We start from the raw sequence: 26,367 nt of genomic DNA, 5'->3' as shown, positions 1-26,367 counted from the left end.
ACTTCATCTTAGGCAACAATTACATGTCATGCAATGAAAGAAGTCAGCACCAAGTCCCTTTCCAAGGCGACATAAGTTGCAGAATGGGTAATGGTACATTGTCCTGAAGAAATAAAGAAAAAGGAGGGAATGCATTTAGACAACCACTTCAAAATCATTCCATTAAAAAACAAATCACGGCATCAATCTGCCATATTCTTTGCCATAAAATATAACTTAGGTTTATACCATGTTCATAACTAAGAGATATGCTGATATCATTATTTCAAAGTAGCATCAAGTTTTTGAGGGAGGGACCATTATTACCTAAACCATTTACACATGTCAGCAACAAGGGAAATGAAAAGATCAAATAGAATTTCAAGATGATGTAAACAATATTTCATCCCAATTACACAACTAGAATACAAGACCAATAAGCAAACCTTTACAAGCCCATTCTTGTGATAAACATTGAATCCTTGAATGTGAGACCCGTATCCTAAACCGTACCGCTCCATAGGTTTCCACAGTCCTCTCGGTCGAATTCTGACAACCTGCGACCTATAATCGGTATTTGCACATGACCCTGAGTTACATCATGTCAATCTGAGTCGGCTCGACTTAATACTTGTATTATTGCGACCGCGCCGTCACTGCGGTTCTGATGCCGCGTCTCATGCGCCAAGACGATACCAGAGCCAGGAGATGTAGGCCCGCGTTCGGTTTGAGGAAAACGTCGCATGTTGTAAATCCATAGAGAATCCATCACATCAATCACTTCACTTGTCAAAGTAAACCCATCAAGTCAAGTACCTTATCCCATCCCCAAAGTACACTACATCCCCAAAGTCAACCTTTCCATCCCATCTCTTACACACCCCATCACTCCTCTCCCATCATCTCTCTCTCTTTCATTCTCTCTCTCATTTTTTCCTCCCAAGCAACCCACGTCCAAGCTCCCCATGAGAGAGCTAGTGTGGCCCACCTTCCTACCTCCCATCTCCACCATTCAAAGTCCATCTCAAATGTCAGGATCGTTTCCTTGGAGCTCTAAATCGTGTTGGCGGAAGAAGGAAGAGAAGATCCTACGGTGGGTGTTTTTCTAAGGTTGAGTTGTGTGATTATGATGGTTTAAGGACCCATTTGTGGTGGGACCCATCTCGATGTATGCATTGTATAGGGAGGGTGGCGGGGTCCCTCCCTCTACCTCACCAATCTCTCTCTCTCTCTCTCTCTCTCTCTCTATCTCTCTTTTCCATAGTTGCAGCCCACCATGATGGATGTATTTTATCCACGGTCCAGATGGTGGGACGTGGGACCCACCTGGATGGATGTATACCCATCGTCTATTGCTTGGGCGGTGGGAACACCACCCATACATGGAGCCTACCCTGAGGTGGAGGGGATTGGCGAGTGTACATGACACCAACATAACTGATGCAGTGATGTCAGCAAATTTCATGGGACCCATCAGATACGTGGGTTTCATCCACGCCATGCATCTACTTTTGGCAGCGGCAGCAACAGCTGTTACTGACGTCAGCGGTTGGTGGGGACCACCATGATATATGTATTTTGTATCCAAGCCGTCCGTGCTTGCACGATTCTAAGGGTCTCACTGCTGTATACGTCAGCAGCCCTGAGGGTCTGATGTATGTGTTATAACCCAGACCGTCCACTCTCGTGGACCCACGCTGATGTGTGTATCCATGATCCACCTCGTCCAGGCACAGCTATGTGGGACCCACCTTGTGGCTGCCACATGTGGCCTGCCATGATGCATATCCAGCCGTCCATCCTAAGGGGCCCCACGTGATGTACATATTTTGTATCCAGACCGTCCAGCGTCCCTGCTGCTGGACGGTGGCTAGATGATATAATACATATTATATATATATATATATATATATATATATATATATATATAATGTATTAATATTATGTTAATATCATAATACATGATGTGAGGTGGGCCACACGTGTGGACCCACCATGTGAGTGTGTATGAAATCTCCGTCGTCCAGAACATCCAGGGTCTGGACGGTGGCTATTTGTAATTTATATATATATTATATTATATTATAATATGATATATTTTATATATATATATATATATATATATATATATATATATATATATATATATATATATGATATATTTTATATATATATATATATATATGTAAGGTGGGCCATGTGCATGGGACCCACCACTGATGTATGTTTGTATCCACGCGGTCCAGCGATCTAGGCGGGTGGGGCCCACCGTGATGTATGTTTATATCCACTCCATCCATTCATCTGGCGAGCTCGTCTTTGGCTCAAGATGAAAATGAAGCAGATTTAATCCCCTAGCGGGCCACGTACGTGGACCTCACCCCTGATGTTTGTATTACATCCAAACCGTCCATTTATTTTGGGCCACCTCGTCTCACGGCTTGAGACTAAATAAATAAATAAATAAATAAGGTAGATCTAATATCAAGTGGACCACCCTACAGAAAACAGTGGTGTTGAACGCTACCCTTGAAACCCCTTTAGGTTATAGAAGTTTTGATTCAATATAATATTTGTTTCCCTTCCCTATTCAGGTCCTTTTGACCTTATGAATAGTATGAATGGAAAATAAATACTATGGTGGACTCACTAGAAATTTAACTATGGATATCATTACCACGACTGTCATTTGTGGTATGGTCCAGATGATCTTTTGATATGATTCATTGTTTGGATAATGCTCTAAAATGATCTCTAAAAATATATGTATGGTGTAAGTTTCTCACCTAGAATGGTGGGCCCGATTTGACGATAATGAGGCCCACCTCGATGTATTCTATGGCCCATGACCTATGTGATAGGGCCCACTTGCCTTGTATTTAAGGCCCATATGATGGGACCCAATGTGATGTTTATATGGCCCATGGGTTGTGGCCGGTGTGATATATCTGAGGCCTATGTGCAGGGCCCACCTGTTGTGTATATGAGGCCTTAAGATGTGGCCCAATGTGATGCACATGTAGCCCTTGTATGAGGCCCATTGCGATGCATATTAGGCCTTTGTGTGAGGCCACGGGCCCACTGTATGTTCGGTCCTATGTGGGCGACTCCTTGGGAGCGATGTTGGTTGGATGTCCACATTGATGGGCAATGATGGTTTAATGTCCACATTGTGACCTTCCCTTAAGCCTTGATCGATCGATCATACAGGCCGATTCCGATTGTCGTGACCGATTGCCGACTCTGATTGACATGACCGATTTGTCGATTCTGATTATTGATCGATTTCGATTATCGTGACCGATTTGCTGATTTTGACTATCGATCAATCCTGATTGTCGTGACCGATTGCCGACTCTAATTGACGTGATCGATTTGGCGATTCTAATTATCGATCGATTTAGATTGTCATGACCGATTTGCCGATTCTGACTATCGATCGATCCCGATTGTCTTGACCGATTGCCGACTCTGATTGACATGATCGATTTGCCGATTCTGATTATCAATCGATTTTGATAGTCGTGACCGATTTGCCGATTCTGATTATCGATTAATCCCGATTGTCATGACCGATTGCTGACTCTGATTGACATGACCGATTTGCCGATTCTGATCATTGACCGTACCTGATAACTGACAACCCTATTGCTACAGATCCAGTACTACTTTAGTTGTAGGTACTTTTGGCTACAGAAATAGTTGCTACGGATTATATCTGTAGCTATTTCCATCTATGGCTATGGATTTAATCCGTAGCTTTTGCACAATTTTCTGGTATGCTAATGTGTTCATTAATATCTAGCCATTCTGCCATCTTCAGATTATAGAATTATTTTTTATTTTTATTTTTCCAGATACAGACAATTTAATAGGGAATTCATTATGTACAAACTTTCTAACTTCGTCCAAAGCCCTGCGATGATCTTCTGATCAAGGACATTATAAAGGATGTCATCTGCTAAACATAATTTGATTGAGATTTTTGCCCTCTCATCTAGTTCTTCCCACTCTTCATCGCTCATAGTCGCTTAACGCTTCGTTATACCAAGGAGTGTATGTTGCAATCCTTACTGAACTAGACCTCTTATCTTCACTTTTCATAGTTCAAATTTATTTGTTCTAGGTGAACTTTTCTGTCTCATACTTCATGTTAGATCCCTTCATCGTCATGTTTCATATTCAAACTCAAGTCCGAATGTATAGCTTTAGTACCACTTGTTGGGGAATCATGAAAGTAAACCCTAAATTCGAATCACACAATGAGAAATAAACACAAACAAAGTATGCACAGGAATACATGATTTTACGTGGAAAACCCTTAAAAGAAAAAAAAATCATGCCACAAAGTGACAAAAAAATCCACTATGAAAATAAATTACAAGAGATATATCATGTTACAAATGCAAGAACACTTCTCAAAACCCTAATCTCTCTTTAGAATAAGCCCTACGATACCCTAAGCTTGTTTTACACTGATATACATACATACATACTTACATACATACATACACACACACACACACACACACACACACACACACTGATATACATACATACATACTTACACACACACACACACACACACACACACACACACACACACACATATATATGTATATATATGATGTTACACCCGAAATAAGAAATAAAATGCGCAACTATACAAAACTGTGCGCGCCATTGATCTAAGCATCGATCAATCAATATTGATCAAACAACACTCGATCGATCGGCAAACATGCTCAAAAGTGTCTAGAACATGATTTTAAAAAAATAAAAATAAAAATTTTGTCAATCGCTCAAACGTCCAAGGTTAATCGATCAAACTTGTCTAAAACTGTCTAGAGACCAATCTATCTAATTTGGGGTTCACTCAATCAATCAACTCTGTCCATCGATCATTCGAAACCTCTTTTTCTTTATATATTGAAGACATCTAATCAACAATCATGATTTTATTTGTTATTGTGCTAAAGAATTTAGACTTTTTGGGCCCAAAGATGGCAATTATACCAGTATATGAATGATAAAAAGAGCATGCCATGCATGTCGTATTTTGTATTGGAAGTGCTACATTCACATGGCCTTTAAAGAGGTGGTCGTTCTCTCAACTATTAAAGCCAAGTACATTGTAGCTACATCTTATGCAAGTTAAGTAGTTTGATTAAGAAGAATGCTTTAGAGTGATTTATTATCCTTAAGATGGTTCCATGATTATCTATTGTGATAATAATTTGACTCTCTTATAAAGAATGTGATATTCCATAGATGTAGTAAGCACATTAATATTCGTTTCCACTTTATATGAGAATTTGATGTTGGGAATAGCATAAAACAATAAAAAGAAGATCATCATCTTCCTCAAGTGATTAAAACTTTGAATACACAAGGAGAGTTCTTGAGTCTATAAGAAAATAAGAAAGAAAATTTGGGTATTTTATTGAATAATGTGTATGATTTCTGATTATACTTGGTAAAGAAAACCCAAACTCTGATTCGAAATGATTCAAACTAGTAAAACTCTTAGTTACTCGAAATAGAAAAATTCTTTTGAAGCCTAATTTTCTAAAAATAGAAAATCCAAATAAACCTTATCGAAGGATTCCTACTATGGTTACAAGCAATTTCTAAAAAGCCAGAAATCCAAAAACTCTAAAACTAAGGAGAGATGACAAAAAATAGAAATGACTAAAAATAATAAAAAATTTTCAAAATCATAATTTTGAACCAAAAGGGCACGCTTTCTCGCGAAATGTACATATGCGACCTGCATAGTAGGTTGGTTGACCCTGGAACTATCATTACATAAAGATAGATGGGTTGTGTCGTGACGATACCTGGATCAAAAGTTATGTTTGATTTATAGTCTACACTTTGAATGATAATTTCTCCCTATCTAGTGATCCAGGATTGGAATCTTCTCATTTGGAGACCATTTGATATTTTAAAAAGTAGGTCTATAGTCTTCGATGGTATAACTCACGCTGCTTAAACGGTTAGCACCACGCAACTTGTGTCAACAAATCGAATCTTCCTCATTATACCTTAGATTTAAATATTTTTAGGCTTGTTGAAAAGTTAATTTTATAAGCTTTTCAATGAATTATAAAATGCCTCTGTTGAGAACCATTTGGTATGTCATCGTTTGCATTAAAAGTCATGGAGAAGTGAGTTATACCATCAGTGAAATAGGCTTCACTTTTAAAAGGTCAAAAGGTCTCTACATGAGATGATTCTAGTGCTAACCGAAAGCTCGTTGAATTATTTTTCCAGCAAGCTTAAAATCACCTTGATCTAACTTGTAACAAGGGAGAGCATTTTCATAAAATTGCATGATACTGGAAAATATTATAAGGGCTTTATAAAGTACATTGGCATTTTGGTCCTGGGAAAATATAATCCCCTCAATCCTGCACCTGAAAGTTTAGAAAAATAATTTTTGAAAAATGGGATATGTTTTGGAGCTCCAACAATACCCTAGGTATATTTAGAGAAAACTCCCAAAGATTAAACACCAAAAAGAATGAGAATCCCTACAAAAGAGTACAAGACTACAACACCTAAAACACTCGAGCTCTATAGGGCTAACCATGCTATATATGTAAATCGACTATGTCCATCAGTTTCTACCCTGGAGTCTAGGCTTTGCATATAAAAGTCAGCCATATTACAACTTAGGGCCTGTTTGTTAACGCTGATTTTTTGCACTTAATGTGGAATTGGGAAAATATTCCATGTCTAGTGGAGTTTCTTAATGCATTGTTAACGCAGAAAAAGGAAAGCGCCAAGTGGTTTTTCACTAAATTCTTTCTGCGATAGGAGTCTGGCTTAATGGTGAACGCGGAATGCGCTTCATAAGTTTTTCTATTAAAATTTTTTTTTTTTGCCAACCATAAGAACAGGATGCCAACCATAGGTCGGTGTGGGATTACCATGGAGTGCATCATTCATCAAACCCAATAATCAGTTGTGTATGTCATCCAATTCATCAACAAGGTGTGCCCCATCAAGGTGCTGGACACCCCAAGAACCAGCCAGTCTAGCCATCATGTGGGCCAACACAAGAATTTGGAGTTTTTTAGGTGGTTGTCCATTATTTTCTAATAGTATGACCCACCTAATTAATGGATAGACCTGCTTTTAGGGGATGTGGACTAGGTAATTCCCCCATTAGACAGTTCATGCTGCAGTAAAAAATGGAGCCCACGCAAAACACGTTTCTGTCAGCCCATCTATGATAGCAGCCTGTCCTCCATTCAAATCCCACCACATTGGGGGTGAGGAGAGTTCGGTCCAGGCGGGTGCAGTACCCAATTCAGGTATGCTTTCGGGTACTCATCCACCACATATGTAGAGAGTCATGGTCTAATATGGCATCTTGCCAAAATGGCTCATCACTAGTCACGTCTAACCATTTAATAAGTGGGGTCCACGGTTTTATGATTAATATATAACATCCCTATTTGTGTAATCCAAACAATAGAGAGCGCTACATAGGTTAATAACAACAGTAATCACTATAAAATAACCATATCCAGATGACTGTCCACATAGCTCTATGACAAGGACCAGATGGACCTTCAAAGTTTATGTAAGATGAGTTGAGCACCATGCTGAGGACGGAGAGTTATAACAGTGTAAGGAGCATGGACATAGGAAGGTGATAGCTCGAACGAGAAACGTTGTAGGATCATGGCCAAAGCTAACTTAGATTCTACCAAGGCGAAGTTCTGCCCAATGCATATCCGCGGACCCCACCCGAATGGGAAGAACGAGACTTGATTGTTTGTTGCCTTGGAGACTCCTCTGGAAAATCTCTCTGGGTTAAATTCATCTGCATCCTCGCCCCAGAGCTTGGGATCATGATGGATGAGGAGAATCGGTAGCGTAAGTTCCACACCGGCTGGGAGGGTTATTCCACCTAGTTGCATTCTTTTATAAGTTCGCCGAGTAAGGAGAATTGCAGGTGGGTACAGTCGGAGAACCTCATGCAGGATCATGGTTACCTGCCATCGATTTCAACAATTCCAGAGATCATGTGTCTGGCCAATGATTAAATGCAGTACTTTCATGTGAAATCAGTGAAAAATCTAAGAAATAATTCACATATGCATGCAATTCACAAAGAGTTGTGCGGTTCATCAGGACCCTTTGGTGAGTGCAACCACCCCAAAGATCACATCACCCTACCCATTAGATGGGCCACATTGTACGAAAATGGACAGTTAGAAATGACAACCAACTTCCACATTTGATGTAACATGCGTGGCCCACCTGGAGCGCGACCAGTCTGATTTTTGGACTATGATCTGATCACCATTGGCCCTGTGTCATTTGTATATTGGCATTACTTGAAAGGAAAACACTCACAATTTTGAGGTGGCTTAAGCCATCAAAGTCTGGTTTGTTCTTCCCAAAGACTTGCAACACCTCTTCCCTCGCTCGCTCTTGCCAGCTTGGATGCATACTCAACACGATCATTGTCCATGTCAGCAAGCTATATGTGGTCTCCTGCCCTGCAAGGTAGAATAGCCTGCACTCCTCTATCACATCTTCAATACTCATGCTCTTGGAATTCCCTTGATCTTGGGATTCTTTGGAATTGGATTCCATTAGCAAGCTCAACAAATCATCGTTGCTGGCTTCCCCCGTTTTCATAGCCTTCTCCCTCTTTTCAATCATACTCCTCATAATAGCTCGTATTTCTCTATCGATTTCCTTTCTCCTCAGGTTGTCTTTCGTGGGAAAAAACCTGCAATGTGATAGTGCACATGATATGGAATTTATATAAATTATCATTCGGAATTTGTGATAAAATATCATTTGGTTTTCTGATTTCATTTCCTTTATATCACTTCCCTCTTCTCACTTATGGAATTTATTGGAAAATTTTAAAGCTGCGTTTGGATGCACAGTTGAAATGAATTGAAATAATTAGATCAGGACTGAAAGACTGACCAATTTGTAATAATCAGAAGCAGCAGCCAAATTGTGGTTATGTTCTTTTCAAGGCTACCTTCAAAGTAACTAAATTGCACTGTGGAACCCAGTCCATGTGAATACCAAGCAAGATAATTTCATTTTCCACTTTATGGAACTGATCATTGCAATGCAATTCCTTAGTGCATCCAAATGCAGATTTCAATTGATGGTGGAATTAACAATTGGAACCGTACATAGAGTCAGAAGTAGGTTCATGGGCATCACCCAGTCTAATGGGATAAATGGTAACTGAAAAACAACGCTCCTCAGCCATCCCAAATAGGATTTTGAGTTGTACTAATACCTAAATAGCTAGAAATCAAGCAGAAATGTCATTTAAAAAGGCATACAATCTAGATGTTCACTTGCAGATCACTCTTTCAAGAATTGATTTAAGTTCTGTTTGGGTGCACTATTGAATTGAAATGCAATGATTAGTTTAACAAAGAGGAACTGGCCAAATTGAGATGCCCTTCCTCATTTTGCATCTTGAGGTGCTTGGCTCGAAATCACAATCATGTAACATTCAAGTTGGACTTGAAAGGAATGCAATGGCTATTTGAGGGCTACTTCCTCACAATGAGTACTAGGAAACACCGGCTTTTCCACTTGATTGAGCTTAATCATTGTGATTCAATTCAGTTTCCAAACACCTATTTGTTTCATTGTGTTTCAATTTAGTATATAACCTCAATCATGAGATGGCTTCTTCTGTTTGAGTCACCAAAAAAGAGGGGGAAATCGATTTCTTTTTCCTAACTTTTCCTTACAAAATGAGGGAAACCGTTCTGCACTGCCCCAACCGAGAGACAGGTCTCACTGTTCAACTGTTGACCTTTTAACATATACATAGAAAACAACACTCATAACCAAACGACGGAATTCCTGTTGATTGGAATTTGCGGTTTTCCATTCCCTGAGGGTTCTTTAGGGATTTCCCACTTCCATATTTTGGATTCTTCCTAATCAAATACTAAAGAGAAACAATGTAGCGAAAAGAAAAAAAGAAAAAAAGAAATAGAAGAAGAAGAAGAAGAAGGAAATGAATGCAAGCAAGAGGAGACGTGAGAACACACCGATAGCAAGGGATGTATGCCCTTTGAATAGCCTGCATTACAAGCTCTCCCTGTTCTGTTAGGAGTTGGAAAATCCGCCTCCCTTCTTTGTAGCTGCTACCAAACCCTGTCCGTGAGATAACATCTCCCGTTAAAGCTTGGAGTTCTGGCGACAGATCTAATTCACGGGACTCTTCAGAACCAACCCACTGCTCCCATTTGCTGATCAATTCACTGCAACTTGCAGAGAATGCTGGTAACATCCGCTATAGCCAACAAGAAACAGAAAGCAGCTTACAGATAGGCATCACTTTATATAATGATAAATGACCAATATTGTGTCATTTAAAGAGAAAAAAGAGCTGTGCCATGATTAAGTGCGAGATCAGAGCCATCCATCAGGTGTGTATGCTTGTGAAATGAGCCACACTTGTGTTCTGATCATTCACTTCTTTCTTACATGTTCAGTCAATCCATCCAAGATTCAAACCATAGCACAAACATAGTGGGGTCCACTTGATGAACAGCTTAGGTCTCACATTTGCATGTCATGGGTGGGAATTCATGAGTAGCCTTTGATTTTCTGAGAAAGAAGTCAAGGGTGCTTACTTTCAACTTCTCTACATGGAAGGCGGGGTTGATGATTCTCCTATGTTTTGCCCATTTTTCGCCTTCGTGACTCACGAGCCCGGATACTAACTGCTTCCCAAATGCAGTTGGCTTTTGCTTTGCAAAGTGTCCAAACTTATTCGAAAGGACTTCCCTTATCAGTTCTGGATCCATGATGTTCACTCTAGGAGTTGTTCCAAACCATGTGACGGATGTTTTTCCTATGTTTTTCCCACTTTCAATCGTCAGTAATTTCGTTGCTTATAAGGATTGATAGAGAAAATAAACAGCCAAAGTAAAATAAAAGATTTTGACTAAACATATTTGTGCGAGCCTGCCTGTTGTATATAAACAAAATTCAAATATAAAACTTCAACTGAAACGGTTAAATTCTCACCCGCATAACTATAGTGGGGTCCAGTTCCACAATTCAGTGGTACACAAGACTCTGTTTCAAAGACTATGGGATTGAGTGCCCATGTGGTGTATGTGTGGGGTGTGTAAAAAGAAAGAAAAAAAATAAAAAACACTACAGTGGAAGAATGCGAGAGTTATTCGTTTCAGGCCAATGTTGGGTGCCTATGAAGTTTTAAGCTGTAAGTACTTCATACTTGAAAAGAGTTTCATACTGTTTGCAAGTTACTCTATTTGTCTTTAAGTACTAATTTGTTTATAGGCAAATAGATTATGTGTTTGGTTAACTTGTAAAGTATTTTCAATTTATAAAGTAGGTAATCACACCATAGAGCTTAAGGCGGTATATCCCTCCAAAATGGGCCCAAAAAAAGGACTTGCTTTTTTTGGGCCTAAGAAAGCATCAAATCATGCATTTACTGGACGGATCGGATGTCCTCTACCCATCATCGTCGGCCCCAAATGCAATATATATGGAAGTTTTTAATGGTGGACATCCTATCCTTCCCTCTCATGTTGTCCATTCAATAATCAACCAAGCTATTTTCTTGGTACATATACAATGGGCCCTACACATCACAAGTATATATCAACCATTGTGTTCAATAATCTCAAATATTGCTTTTTGCTTAGTTTGATATTATTACAACTAAAAGCTATAATACGTTTAGGCATTAGGCATATAAAGTCTTTACAGGCAAATGTAAGTCTCCAAATTGCCCTGCAATCCAATTACCTATAATCCAAAAAATGAAGCAAATCCTAAGCTCAAGTGGACCACACTACAGGAAATAATGGTGATTGAACACCCATCATTAAAAACTTCTTGGGGGCTATAAAAGTCGTGGATCAAGCTGATATTTTCCGCGACCTTATCAAAGGGTTGGATGGCAAATAAACATCAGAGTCGGTGTCATTATCTCCACTGTTTAATGTGGGGTGGTCCACTTGAGCTTCGGATCCGCTTCCTTTTTGGATTTATGCCCTAAAATGATCTGAAAAAAATGAATGGATGGTGTGGATATAAGAAACATATATCATGGTGCGTCCCATGACGCCCAACGCATCACCACACCACCTATTCCGAGTCCAAATTCTAAGTGGCCATTTCATTCCTAAGAACAGGAATTAGAGGATGTTTTTTTCACCTCCAAATATTCATTTGAAACTTGTAATTGATTGTAGGGCCTCCATGGCCATCATTCCAACAAAGATCACCTGGCACAAAAATGAGAACCGTCTGATCATCAGGTAGGCCATGCTGTTGGAATGGATGGACAACCGGCAATATGACTCAACGTACTGAGGTGGCCAACCTAGGGAGCGGATCGGACTTATTTTTGAGAAGCTGGTTTTCACGTTGGAGACCACCTTTTTCATTGTACGGATGGACTACATAAGTGGCATATGGTCCGAAGCTGTGGTAGCCTGTAGGCCATCAGTTTTCAGTACATGCACCTAATCGGCAGTGGAAGCGGCTGTATGTGACCCCGGTCACAGAGATATACCTGTGCCCGGGGCTGTGTGGGGTCCAAAGATATGTCCTTGACAAATCCACTCCGTCCATCTGTTTTGAAAGACCACAATAATACAATTATATAAAAATAATACAGATCCAACACTCATGTGCGTCACACTAAATCAAACAGGGGGAACGGAACCGTCCACCGTTGAAACCTTCCTGGAAATGAACATGATGTTTATTTGCCATCCAAACCGTTCATATGGTTATTATCACTCAGATAAACAGTATGAACACATATAATCTTGATATAAAACTTCTGTCAACCCCATCCATTCAATCTCCACTGTTTCGTATGGTATGGCCCACAAGAGTTTTGGATCTGCCTTTTTTATATCCGTCATATCGTGTTCTTTCAAAAAGATGGACGGAGTGGATTTGTCACGGACACCTCTGTGGATTCCACACAGCCCCGGACACAGGTATATCTATGCGCGCGAGGTCACAGGCAATGCACTTCTATTGGCAGTGTGCCGCGGGAGACATGTCCTCCATCCATTCGAATCGCTTTACAAAATGAGAACTGATCACATATACGCAAGGCACTACAGCTTGTTGTACCGCACCATCTTTCCCGCTGACATGCCACTTTGTATACATCCGTACCGTGAAAAGGAGATGCTCTGTCGTGAGGATTGCCTGGAACAAAAATCCGGCCGTTGTGATCGTTAGGTGGGCCACGCACCAATGGTCTGACTCAACATACACACTTAGCGGCCCATCTGATTAGCCTAATTAATTTTCAGGGTGATGTCGACCGTTTTAATGGCTCCGATTTCTTACAGAAGTGTCACGTTGGCGGGAATGATGGTACGGCACCACAACTTGTGGGACCGTTTGCATGTACGTGATCGAGGAGCAGGCCCACCTTCACGGAACTGAAACTAATAAACGGGGACGCGGATTGCGTATTGAGTAAACTCTGTGGGGTCCACCATGATTAAAATATTTTATCCACTCCGTCCATCCATTTTAAAAGATAATTTGAGGGGTTTAGACTAAAAACAAAGTATATCCAAATCTCAAGTGGACCTCACCACGGGAAACAGTGTAAATTGAAATTATACCGTTGAAAATTTCTTGGGGGCCACAGAAGTTTTGGGTCAATCTGTTATTTCTGTTTTCCTTTCATCCATGTCTTTGTGATCTTATGAACAGGTTGGATGACAAATAAACATCACTGTGGGGCCTACCAAGGTTTCAGTGGTGGAAGTCATTATTTCCACTGTTTCCTGTGGTGTGGTCCACTTGAGCTTTATGCATGCTTCAATTTTCGGCTCAACCACTAAAATTAGCTGGAAAAACGGATGTACGACGTGGATAACCCACACACATTCATGGTAGGCCCAACTGAGTTTTCTCAGTACGATAAAAGCGTACTGAGTAACTCAGTACGCAATCCGATTTCATAAACGAGGCAGGAAAAAAAGAAAAAAAAAGAAAAAGAAAAGAAAAAGAAACAAATACCGTAATTCTTCACCGTCTGAAGATGGAAGGGGGCGACACGTGGCACGATCTGGTGAGATAGGCTCATGGGCTTAGTGCGTGCTTCCTTCGTTGCCCTGAAGTTTTCGATGATATTCCCAGAGAGGAGTTTGTAGGGTGGGCCATGGATGCCTTGCTTCTTCAGAGCCCTCTCCAACCTTTTGGGTCTCCACCAAACGAAGTTGAATACCTTCCAAACCCATGGTAGGATCAAAACACCAGCTATTACAAGCAAATTCGGCAGATATACTTCCATCTCTCTCTCCCTCTCTCTCTCTCTCTCTCTCTTATAAAGCCCTTCAACCTTCGAATTGCGGAAGACTATCAGATTGGGAGGGAGGGAAAGCGAGTCACAGCTTAAAAAGTTATAGCGTGGGTTCGAGGTAATTTCTTCTGGTCTTCGGTTTGACGCGACTTGTGTGTGACCTCGGGTTACCTGGCTTCCGTGTCCCACAAAGCTTCCCCCACGATGTTTGCGTTGTTTCCACTCGGTCTACCCATCCGATTCATCAGCTCGTCTTAGGACACGAGTCTGAACATGAGGAATATCCAAGACTCAAGTGGCCGAAGATCTCGTTAGGTCGAAGATTATGATGTGAGTGTTTATCGAATGAATTTAATGATCTGATGCTTGTACAGTTGGGCTGACCAAAGTACGATGTTAAGTTTCCTGTCCATCAATGTTTATTCGGTTGATCGATAGGCCCGTTAAAATTTCAGCGGACCGTAAAAATGTACAAGTGCACACAAGTTGCATAACTATAAGGGCCTGTTTAGGAGCGTGGATTTGGAACCCCCAGGATTGGAAACCCCTGGATTGGCAATCCTCTCGGTGTGTTTGGTACCCTTGAGTGTGAATCAACTTTAATTCAAAAATACCTATACATGGTATATTCACGGGGGTTTGAATTTAATTACTAAATCAACTTTAATATCCCCAATTAGTGAGATATATAATTTTTGACACTATGGTTGTGCTAAGCCCGCTAAAATATATGTTTTGCCTAAAAGTGATGAAATTCCAAGTCTCAGATAGACCGCAAGCACAAGATCATATCTGAGTGACTAACCAACGATTTTTAATCGTTGATTGATATAGACAATGTTTGGATGGTGCTGGACAATATTTGGATGGTGCTGATCTACATGAACAATGTTTGGACGGTGCTGATCATCGTTAGTGGGCCATGTGCCAGTAGAATGATAGTGTCTGCAACTATTCAAATGATTTTAGGTGTAATCCAAGCTCCCACCTTGGATTACAAACCCCCTCAAAGAGGGGATTGGAAACCCCCTGGATTGGCAATCCCCAGTTGCTTTATGCTGCCAAACAACCGTGGGGGTTTGAAACCCCCTCTAATCCTCTCCAATCCCCTCCAATCCAAGGTGCCAAACGACCCCTAAGTCTAGTTTTTAATTATCCACGAAACTTGTATAAATTTTTGTAACATGGGATTAGGGTAAAAAAGAAACGTTGTGTAGGGAGAAAATTTTAAGAGGAAAAAAGATAGGGTTTTCAAACTGGTAGTTATTCCATCTCTTATAATTTTTTTGATAATAGTGAATTGTTCATCGCTTTGTACCATGGTTTTTTGCCACAAGAATTTTTCGCTTAAAATTCATGTGTTCTTTGTGGTTGCTTAAATTTTCGTTCTCTATTGCATTGTTTAATTATATTTGAGGTTGCTTTCGCGCCCGACAAGTCATATTAAGGCTTGTTGCGTCCTCAACAAGTGGTATCAGAGTGAACATTGGATTTTCAAATTAATTCTTAGACGTGACATCGAAGGGATTGAATATGAAGTTGGAGATAGAGAAGTTTATAGGTAAAACCAATTTCGAATTATGAAGGTTGAATATGAAAGTCTTCCTAATTCAGAAAGGGCTAAAGTATGCACTCGTTGGGAAAACGAAACGTTATGAATCAATGAAAGAAGATGATTGAGAGGAACTTAATTAGAGAAAAATTAGCACAATCAAATTGTACTTTGGTAATGAAGTCATTTACAATGTCATCAATGAGATGACTACCACGGGCTTATAGGTAAAGTTGGAGAGCATGTACATGATGAAGTCACTCTCCAATCGTTTATATATGAAGAGATAACTTTACAATATAAAAATAACAGAAGTGTCAGATTTCTTTGATCACATTAATGTCTTTAACAAGCTGATTGCAAGTTAACAAGTGTGGAGGCGAAGATTGATTTAGAAGACAAAGCCTTAATTTTATTGACATATCTCTCAGAGTCTTACGATTATTTGGTTAATACTCTTTATCATGGTAAGGATACCTTGAATGTCGATACCGTTATCTCAGTCCTTCAATTGAAGCAGTCGAGAATGAATAACCGAGGGGAAAGTACCTCTACGAGTGCACTGGTTGCTTAGGTAGATCATATGAGCGAGAGAAGGGAAAGTTGCGATTGATGTCCAAGCTGAAGGGCAAAGGAAAGTTAAAGTGTGGTAGAATGTGACATGTGAAAAAGGACTATACAAATCCCAAAATTCAGAAGGAGTAGAAATCGGATGATTCATTGAAGGAGAGCAATTCAACGAAATCCAGCAAAGGGACGAGTGGTTGTGACGTATTGTCTGTGTCCAAGGTTTGACACTTATATAATGAGTGAATTTTGGATAGGGACAAAATACCACATGTGTCCTTACCAGAGTTAGTTCACCACATATAACGAGTATGATGGTGGCCTGGTTCTTATGAGCAATGATATTGTCTGTGAGATTATATATATAAATTGGTTTGGTTCTATGGACACTGGAAATTGGTGCCCACACGGATTTTAAAATGTTTTTGAATTTCGTTTGATAGGTGGGAGTTAGTTGGTTGATTTGTGAATGTTGGAGTCGCCACTAGCTAATTAATCTCAGAATCTCGTAGTCGGCTAGAACCTACGAAATATATATAAGGTTGGAGAAATCCGAAAACTATCCTTTCTTAAATTGACTCCTGGTCTATGATCCGAGATTCTGGGTAAGGGACCTCAGTTACGAAGAGGGAAGGTGTTAGGCACCCTCTTCGCCCGTACAAATGTATGGACTCTACTTGGTGTGGTAAAATAATCTTAAGGGATGATGTATGTGGTGGTTGAGATGGGACTAGGCACACATACAGATTTTTGATGCAGCAAGATCCGAGATTTTGGCAAGTCACAGAGCATACGTCCAACGGTTTGTCTAGAGGGCAGCTGTGATGATACTTATGAAAGGAGATAAAGAAAATCGAACTAGATCGTTAGGAATTTCTAATGTGACAGGTGTGGTACACAACAAGTCACAGAGCATACATTCACTAGAAATCTAGAGGAGCAGGGGGGTTAAGAAGGGAATAAATGTCATGTTGAATGCTTGTGTATAAGATGAATGGATCTTTGGCTTAAACTTGAATTGTTAAGACATGGACCGAGCTATGACCACTTTGGGTTGGGTCTAAGGGTTGAGATGGTTAAGATGAGGCTAGAAGGTGGCTAGAAAAAATCTGGAATTTAAGGCTTGGGAGCTCCTCCTCACCCTCACTCCCACTCTCTTCTCTTCTCTCCCTCTCTTTCTCTCACACTTGAAAAGTGAAGTGGTTTTTATGAAAATGTGAGGAGGAGAGGGCTATTTATAGCCTTCTCCAATGGTCTTTTAGTAAATGTGGGGTTTAGGAAGGGTAAAAGCTGATGTGGCAAGTTATGAGTGGTTGAGGGAGAGAAACGCCACATGGCGCACTCCCATTGGCTCTTGGTGTTGGTAAAAGGGTAAATAGGGTTGGTTTGAGAGGTAATTCTGAAAGAAAGTTGACTTTCGGATGTTATGACAACTGTTGCTTGGAGGACACACGCGCCCCGCGAGCGGAGGTAATCGGAGTACCACTGGTGGTAGTCCAATTATCGCTCAGGTCGGGTCCAAGCATGTGGTCCTCGTGTGGTGCACTAGTTCATCCGATGGTCCCTTTTCGGGTTTTTGGCTCAGCTGGGTGCATTCCCATGCTGACCTAGCTCTGATGGGTTTTAAGTTTGGGGTTCAGGTTGGATTGTAAGGTTTTAAGGGTTCGGATTTGGGTTTTTGGGTTTAGGTTAGAGTTTGGATTAGGGTTTTGGGTTCGGTTTATTGCTCATGGTTTGGATCGTCTTAACTTTCTCAAGATATTAGCCTGGGTGGGGTGTCTACAGATGCCCCTCTTTGGCCGAGGTTGCAAGCAACCGAAGGTCAAAGTGAGTGGACACCCCACCCCACTGGTCAGAAAGGATAATGATTCTAATCTGTTGCCTGCCGTTGTATCAGTGTCAGGTGACTGTTTGGAAAAGAGATGACTTGCACATATCATAAGGGTTGAGGAAAACATTGTGATTGTCCCTATGCATTGGTGAGGCATTACGGGTCACCAATCACAACTTTTTCATGTTAGATTGTTAATAACATTGGAGGGTAAGTTTAAAAGTAGGGCCTCTATGCGTTCCTTGCGGCTTTACGAGGATTCCCGTACTGTTTGATCTGTCATTTCCTTTGCTACGTAATCACCCTAAGAGTATTCGTTCCATTTGATCATCAAAGTGGTTAGCTATCCTACGCATTCGTGTGGCCTTACAGGGAACTCACTACGCCGACTTGGACTCGATCAAATATTTCGAACATCTCGGACTAGGTATGTACAGGTGATCTTTTGCCATGCAGTCCGCTGATTCTGATACTTTGGTTATAATGGATTGTTGTCACTTCGAGTTTGATTATTCTTTCCAGAGATAGATCCACTCATTTCTACTAGCATTCGTACAACTGTCTAGATATAGAGATCGGGCCAATCGTACATGTATCATATACGAATTCGACCATTGTCCAGGGAGACCGGAAGAGATCGAATCTTATTTAGCTGTTTGCACTGACCACAACTGGAGAATATGGAAGATTCCTCAGTATACTACGCACCGCATGCGTTTTTTTTAAAAACTATCCTCCTTAGAACTAGAGTCCTTGGAAATTTTATTTGAAAATATTTTTGAATTTTTTAGAAAATATCCGTTTAATCTCATGGGTGGGCATCATCGTTCCTTTTTTATTGGTCAAAAAGTTAGATGGCCTCCACTAATAAATTAATGGGGCTAATGGTTTGAAATATTTTTTGAATTTTTGAAAGATCCGTTTGATCTTGCCGGTGAGCGCAATCGTCCGGTTTTTATTATATGGTTCAGATTAAATAGTCAGATGGCCTCCACTAATGGAATAATGGGGCATCCAGTAATTATTTATTGGATTTCTTGAAATTTTCCTCTTTTTCCCTTTTTTTCTTTAGATTTTCCAACAATATATCTTTTCATTTTATCAAGATTCCCAATTTCTTACGAGATTTTGAAATGAGAAACCACTTTTCATGGGGAATTTTCTCTTTTCCTCTTTTTTCTTTTCTTAGGTTGTTATCCAATGGACCAAGGAAAGATCCGAACATCCTATCTCATCATGGGGGACAAGCCCGTTGTCCCATGCAATTCTAGTCAGGGGCAACAGTCCAATTACCGCCGGAGCGTTTGTCCGCTGGTTCGAGCTAAACACCGGTCCGATGGGTGTGGCCTCCTTCCCTATTTATTTTCACTTCCTGTACATCTAGGGACACTATTGTTGTCCCTGGAAGCTCTCTTTGGCCTTTAATCTTGGCAATTTTTCTTGATATCTCTCCTTCTTTGTTATACAGGTGGATGATCCATGGATTTTATCATGTTTTGCTTTGGTTGGATCCTATCTATAGGATATTTTTGAAGGAGTTCATCTGTGACCTTGAATCTTCTTTTTGGTCCTAAGTGAACTATGATCGGGACCATTGGATCATTTTGACTAGATCTTAACCATTGGATATTGCTAGATTTTCTGTTTTGCAACCCATTCCACAAGTGATGTTAGAAGAAAGGGAGCCTCACTCTTTTATCTGGTTTTGTCTTTTGTCTTTTTTTTTTGTTTTTTTTTGTGGTGATCTGGACCATAGGATGGATGATTTAGGGCCTACTTGAACACCTTAATGGTATGGATTTTTTACAGCAGGCCACCACTTGTGGAATGGGTTGCACATCTTAGCTTGATTTTTTTTTTCCATGGATGAAGTCTTTCAAATGGGCCTCAAATCATGATCCTGATTTGGTCAAATTGGAATGTACCTTGATTTGGATATGTGGTCTTAGGAGATAATCTTGTGAGAATATAAACTTATGGAAGTGGGCCTGAACTATGGACATGTGGGCTGAGAGAATGGGCCTTTGGAGAAGTAGACTTGAGCCTTAGAAACATGGGCTTTCAAAAAATGGGCCTTGATGGGCTTTGAGCATTTGGGCTTTGATGGGCCTTGAAAGTGGGCTCTGAAAAGTGGGCCTTTGAAAGTGGGCTCTGATGGGCTTTGAACATTTAGGCCTTGACTATTGACTTAAGCTTTGACTTGGTAGCGAGACGGATACTTACCTGTAAATCTTGCTTGTGCAGTATGCCTCGCCGTAGTAGAAATGAGGCTGGCCCTTCCCATCAGTCTGCTGATCCGTGTTACGTTCCTTGTGAGGGCTGTCACTTATTTAATGTGGCTAGGGAAGGCAGTGCTCCTGCGATCTTGAGGGGTCGTGGAGTCAGGACGCATTGACCCGACTAGTTTCATGATCCTCAGCCTCTGTTCTTTGACGTACTGGAGCGTACACCTTTTGCTGGTCTATTCCAGGTTCGTCTTAGCAAGACGAACATGTCCCTCTTGTCCGTTTTGACAGAACGATGGCACGTAGAGAACCACACCTTCCATTTGCCTTTCGGGGAATGGGGGATTACCCCATACGACATTTAGGGCCCGTTTGGACGGGTGGATTGAAAGGGATTCAAATGGCTTTGGATGGATTGCACACCGTCTAAGGCTCTTTAAGGTTGGTCAATGGATTATCCCTAATCCCATCAACTTCCTTGATCCAGCGCCCAATGGCTGTGGGTGTTTGGACGGTTAGGGTAGTCCAGGGATTTCAACAATCCATCCTGTTTGGATAGGCATGGGATTAGGGTTCAATCCCATTCATTCCGTTTGAAGGATAATACATCACGTTTGGAAGTGGCAAACATGCATCCACGTTAAGATTGGGCTCGTGCCTTGTTGTTGCACGAAGGGGATTCCGTACGGCATCATCACTGTGGGGTCCACCACGTTGCATGCATTGTATCCACTCCGTCCATCCTTTGTAGCAGATAATTTCGATTTTTCTGAACCGTCATTTGCAGAAAAACCATTACCTTACAAGGACATCTTTGAAGTTAAGAAATGGAAATGAACGTAGACCATTGAAAATTTGTGTTGGTTCGTAGAAGTATCCGATGAAGTTTGATATTTTTTTCTTTTTCTTTATCCATGGTAATTTTATCCTACGAATAGTTGGCAGACAAATAATTATCAGAATAGTCCTAATTAATGGTTTCAGCGGTGGAGATCATTATTCCGTGTAGTGGACTATGTTATGGTCCACATGATCATAATTCCAGTGGTGTAGATCATTATTCCAGTGGTATGCCTAATTGCTGGTTCCAATCCAAATAATTAGATGCAAAAAATCTGCTAAATAGTCTAAACAGAGTTAACTCAGTAGGGTAGCATACTGAGTAACTCAGTACACTAAAAATAAAAAAGCCGAACCCAAAGAATTCATAAACTGCGATCCTTAATATTACAATACTAATAATTTCTAAAATTTGAAAATTGTAAGTAATGAAAAAAAAACAACCAACATGCCAACCAAAAGGGCCACGAGTCTCTCGCTGTCCGATAGCCCAAGATCGTCAATCGACGTTGCCCTCTCCACCACAACCGTGCTTGGTTGTGTCGTCTGTCAGATAGAGGAGGTGGTAGCATGATGGATGTCCACCTTAGCAGATACAGTAGCAACCTGACGATATGGAGACTCTTTGAGAGGTCTGGACGGTTCCCTGGCCTTTCCGAAATAATTTTCCCAGCATGCCACAGCCTCCTTCCAATTCTCGAAGGCTCTATGTCTGCCCCAACTGAATCCCTCCACTTCTACTTAAGCATCATCCCATGTGACATATATTCCTAGATGACGTCCAACGAGGATAACATAATACTTATCTTTACCCATTTGCATTAACATGCAGGGGTTAGGGATAACATGTATCAATAACGGATTATGGTGGTAACTTGATGCTATGAAGAAACATAAGAAATCTAAGTACCCCTTAATAACCCTGAACAAGAATATAAAAGTTCATTGTACGTACCCTTCCTCCAGTAAATCAAGTGTGTGGTCCGTTCCGGCTTAACGTGCGTAATGCAAGCATGTGAGTACATATACGGAAAGATAAGTAACAAATAATCTGATATAGTTATAATCACAAAAGTCATAGTGGTAATGATGATCCCAGAAAATTAGCACATCAAAGTTCAAAAAAGCAGAAAAAAATTAAAAAACACACCAACAGTAGAAAGTTATTACATGCCCAGTTTAAAAAACAGCTTAAGACAACCATTCATTGATGGACAGACAGATCCAACACCTCCATCCCCAAAGTGATCATGAAGTGTTTTCTTTAACCACTCTACTCGGCATTCTGGTCAGAGATTGACAAAGAACGACGCCAGCGACTTGTCTTTACTCAAGATCTGACCAACTTTGAAAAATTCTGCATTGGTCAGTCCTTTCACCTCTTCTAGCACATCAAGTACCTTGCCAATGCGATTTTGCCGAGCCCAAATTTCATCATTGAGTCCGCAACGGTTTGCAAAGAGGTCCCAAGTACATCACATGGATGAGGAGGGCGCGATCGTTTCCTTGTTACAGTCCCTCCTCGGGTACCATCGGAATTAGGAGTGCGAGTGGGAGTGAATTGTCTGATGGTAAGGGAATGGTCCCTGTGGAGTTTGTTACATAATCCTCTGATAAGTCAATCGTATCATCCATGTCATCCTCAACCTCTCTCCATGCTTCATTAAGATCTCATCGAAGATGAGAAGATGATGCTGATGCGGCCATACTTCGACTACCTTGCACGTAGCGACCTGTGGCCTAGTCGGATCCGCATATGACCGCAAGGTCATCCATTCTTTCGATGCGTTTCCCGCGCAGCCTCTCAGCACGTGGGTGAGACTACCAGAGGAATAACACCGTGGCATTTAAGGGATAAAAATACATAGAATTGTATGATTTGCTAACTGAAAAGCAGTAAAACTTACCCTAAGATATTGATCCCAGACTTCATCAGGAGCAGTGACCACCAGTCTCTCATTGTCCCAACCAAACCCACTTGCCCCCAGTATGTCCTTCACAACATTGTACTCTCTCTTATAATATCTCAACCGATTCGACACGTTTTGCCATCTGACGGCCACGTCAGTATGCTTCGTAACTTCTTCAGTAGCAATTTGGTACGCCTCTCGCTTGAAACTGTTATCAGCTTTATGCCCTAGTGTAACCTGTTCAATAAATGTGTCGAATAGAATCTGATCCATAGTAGGTGTCCATTTGATCTTCGCGGCTCTACATGAAGGCTCCGCTAGAGATTGTACCTTTTTGGCATGTGGAGAACATCGAGTGGGCACCGATGGTGTTTTCACTGGTGATTGGGTCGGTGTCGATGTGTCATTAAAGGCGGAGTTTGTATTTCACCTGAATATGAATTGTAAATGATTTTTTTACCAATATCAACCATAATCGTGAAAATGAAATAAATATTAATATACACAACACAATCTGAAAGCAATTGGTCATTATAGGTTACCAACATACCACCCAGTGTGTAACTAGGTGATTATAAATCTGTCGTATCGAATATAAATAAACTTGATATATAGTATCACCAAGTAATGAAAGGAAAATTAACAAGTAAGTATCGACTATATACTCCTACTATTCTGCAGCGCATCTGCCCACATTCTGTACACTATGTCATCGCGCAATCGATTCTAAGCATCTTTTTCACCCTGAGTTACCTGAAACAACCATTGACGGTTATCATTAGTTGAAACCTCGTTTGGCGTTGGGATACACTCCAAATCAGTAACAGATATATCAGCGAAATCGCTGTCCTGTGGAGACACATTCGTGGTACGTATGTAGTTATGTAGGACACAAAAGGCCATCACGATCTAGACTTGTGTATGAAATTCGTACTGTGAAGCGCTCTTTAAGATGGGAAATCTACCTTTCAAAACACCGAAACAATGCTCGATTGCATTGCGCAATTGTGCATGTCGGTAATTAAACAACTCCTTCAAGTTAGCAGGCGATCTCCCGGTTTGATACTCTTGTAAATGATATTGAACACCCCGGTATGGAGCCATAGAACCAGGTGAATGAGCGTATCCAGCGTCGACAACATAATATTTTCCTACACATTCCAATCATCGTTCTATTTAGTGAGAAAACGAATGGTTATTTCGAGTAGGGAATTGGATCGATAATGTTTTAACAGATTTCCTGCCATTTGGGACAAGCAAGGGATCATCTGATTAGGTCAATGCGTTGTGTAATACCCTCACATCTGAAGCAGAACCCTCCCAATTAGCCAGTACATATGTAAATTTCATATCGAATGAACAAGCTGCCAGTACATTTTGGGAAAGGACCGCTTTGCGGTTACGAAAGCTTGCCTGATCAATTGCCGGAACATGAGTTAGAATGTGAGTACCGTCGATTGCGCCAACGCAATCATAAATTAAAAGAACCAATTATCGTAAGAGGACTGCACATATTGGGGAAGTGAAAATTACAGTTTGGAAAAATACCTATGGGAAAAAATACCTGAAAGTAAGCAGACCAATTTATATTATTTTGAATCTCTGATGGCGTCTCTGTTCTCGCTGGTATAACTAAATCAGGGTACAGTGATGCAATTGCCTTTAGCACACGATAAAAGTGCTGACTGACGGTCTCACCCGATCGAATAAATTTGTGGCCTATGACCCGGTTGCTAACATTGTGCCCCAATGTATGAAGGAAAATAACTACTTGTTCTTCAAGAATAACATTACGAGTATCACGGAGCCACGTCTTCTCGCGTAGCAGCATACATAGTTCGAAGAATGTATGTCGATCCATCCTAAGTTGATCTACACAATCTCCGTCGCAAGCCCGAATGATAGAATTGATGAATCTCACTCGCTCATCATCCCCATGACGCGCCGGTTGTTTGAACATGTATGAGCGACAATATTCCCCCACAGCCTGTACACAAGATGCAACTGTTTGAAAGACAAGTACCCTCTCCATCTCTTCGTCATCTGAAGAATCCATCGCTAGCTGATAACCTACACTCTCATGTGCAGATTTCTCATAAATATAAAATGCAAATATCTGAAGATACGCGCGCGCGCGCGCACACACACACAGATATACAAAAATATGTCTGAGGATATAGATATATATATATATATATAGGCCAACTCGAATGATATATCTGAGGATACAGATATATATAATTGGCCAACTATATAGGCCAACTAAATATCTGACAATACAAAAATATATATTCATGATCAACTATAATGACATTTTGGCCAATGTAGTACAAACACACTCTCTATTTCTCTCTCTATCTCTCTCTTTCTCTCAAAGAAATCTTGTATTTGTAATTGTAACCCTTCCCATCATGTTTATATGTTATCCAACCTATCTATGAGATCAGGTAGAATTGAAAAAATAAATATTAGATTGCTCCAAACCCGTTACCAAATGATGTTATGGAATTGCAATTATTACCAGAGAGCAATCAGACGATCTTAAACATCTGTGAACCAACCTATGCTTATCAATGTCAACATATCCTCTGTTATCAATTTGTAACAAGAAGATGGTTAGGGCGTTACCTGATGTTCAAAGACTATAATCTGCACTGCAACAAATTCCAATAAATACCTGTCATTTGGTGAAAAAAATAAGCAAATTAAATAAATATCAGATCATATATGGAGAACCAAATAAGCAAACAGTTTGATTCTAAATGTTCATCATGTGGGCCCTGCTATATGCATGCCCTGGTCGAAGAGTCAGTTGAGGCTACTCATCTGGTGTGTCCGTGCATGTGCATTGAATGTGACTACATTTTCTCCATTTTGGGCATGTTTGCAGTGTTATTGGTTTTTCAGAATGTATGAGGTCTGTGGTCGAGAGATCTAGACTTCGGGTCTGTTGGGTCCCATCATGGATGGACCATTCCCCAAATTGTCATCGATTTAAGGATCCTAGCAACCAATCTGGGGCCATTTTCAGTTGAATGTGGAGCCACTAATCAGCGTTAAAATTGGTCCATGTAGGAGCCTTTTTTAGTATGGCAGATCCATGGTGGGGCCCAAAAGACCAATCTTTT

At 40.6% G+C, this 26,367-nt stretch overlaps 2 protein-coding genes across 3 annotated transcripts in view; both read right to left on the bottom strand.

Annotated features, from left to right (window-relative positions):
* Positions 1-7,480: 7,480 nt before the first annotated feature.
* The window catches only part of LOC131245594 (cytochrome P450 CYP72A616-like), a 99,044-nt gene continuing 80,157 nt past the window's right edge, over positions 7,481-26,367 (bottom strand). Inside the window, exons 1-5 of one of the 2 annotated variants that reach the window (XM_058245154.1) lie at positions 14,032-14,546; positions 10,629-10,849; positions 10,041-10,285; positions 8,353-8,734; positions 7,481-7,988 (exon numbers count right to left, since the gene is read on the bottom strand). In XM_058245154.1, coding sequence (XP_058101137.1) covers positions 7,563-7,988; positions 8,353-8,734; positions 10,041-10,285; positions 10,629-10,849; positions 14,032-14,305 — 1,548 coding nt within the window. In that variant the 5' untranslated portion in view covers positions 14,306-14,546 and the 3' untranslated portion in view covers positions 7,481-7,562. Of the gene's footprint in view, positions 7,989-8,352; positions 8,735-10,040; positions 10,286-10,628; positions 10,850-14,031; positions 14,547-26,367 lie in introns of those variants that run through there. The other variant, XM_058245155.1, reaches the window with a different exon arrangement.
* Positions 22,894-24,743, bottom strand: LOC131245598 (L10-interacting MYB domain-containing protein-like). The gene is made up of 2 exons (XM_058245167.1): positions 23,237-24,743; positions 22,894-23,150 (listed from the first exon to the last, which is right to left on the bottom strand). Exons 1-2 carry the CDS (start codon positions 23,510-23,512, stop codon positions 23,070-23,072), a joined length of 357 nt encoding a protein of 118 aa, XP_058101150.1. The 5' UTR covers positions 23,513-24,743; the 3' UTR covers positions 22,894-23,069.

This window comes from Magnolia sinica, chromosome 5, assembly GCF_029962835.1.
Source record: "Magnolia sinica isolate HGM2019 chromosome 5, MsV1, whole genome shotgun sequence".
NCBI classification, from domain to species: Eukaryota; Viridiplantae; Streptophyta; class Magnoliopsida; order Magnoliales; family Magnoliaceae; genus Magnolia; species Magnolia sinica.
Note: the sequence above shows the minus strand (reverse complement) of the source record. Positions and strands in the feature narration are given on the sequence as shown.

What these genes read in the sequence shown, in the direction of transcription:
- LOC131245598 (XM_058245167.1), bottom strand. Translation starts at nt 23,512, where the DNA reads ATGGATCAGATTCTATTCGACACATTTATTGAACAGGTTACACTAGGG. An exon ending in TCTGGGATCAATATCTTAGG is followed by an intron (nt 23,151 to 23,236) that starts GTAAGTTTTACT and finishes TTCCTCTGGTAG; the next exon opens with TCTCACCCACGTGCTGAGAG.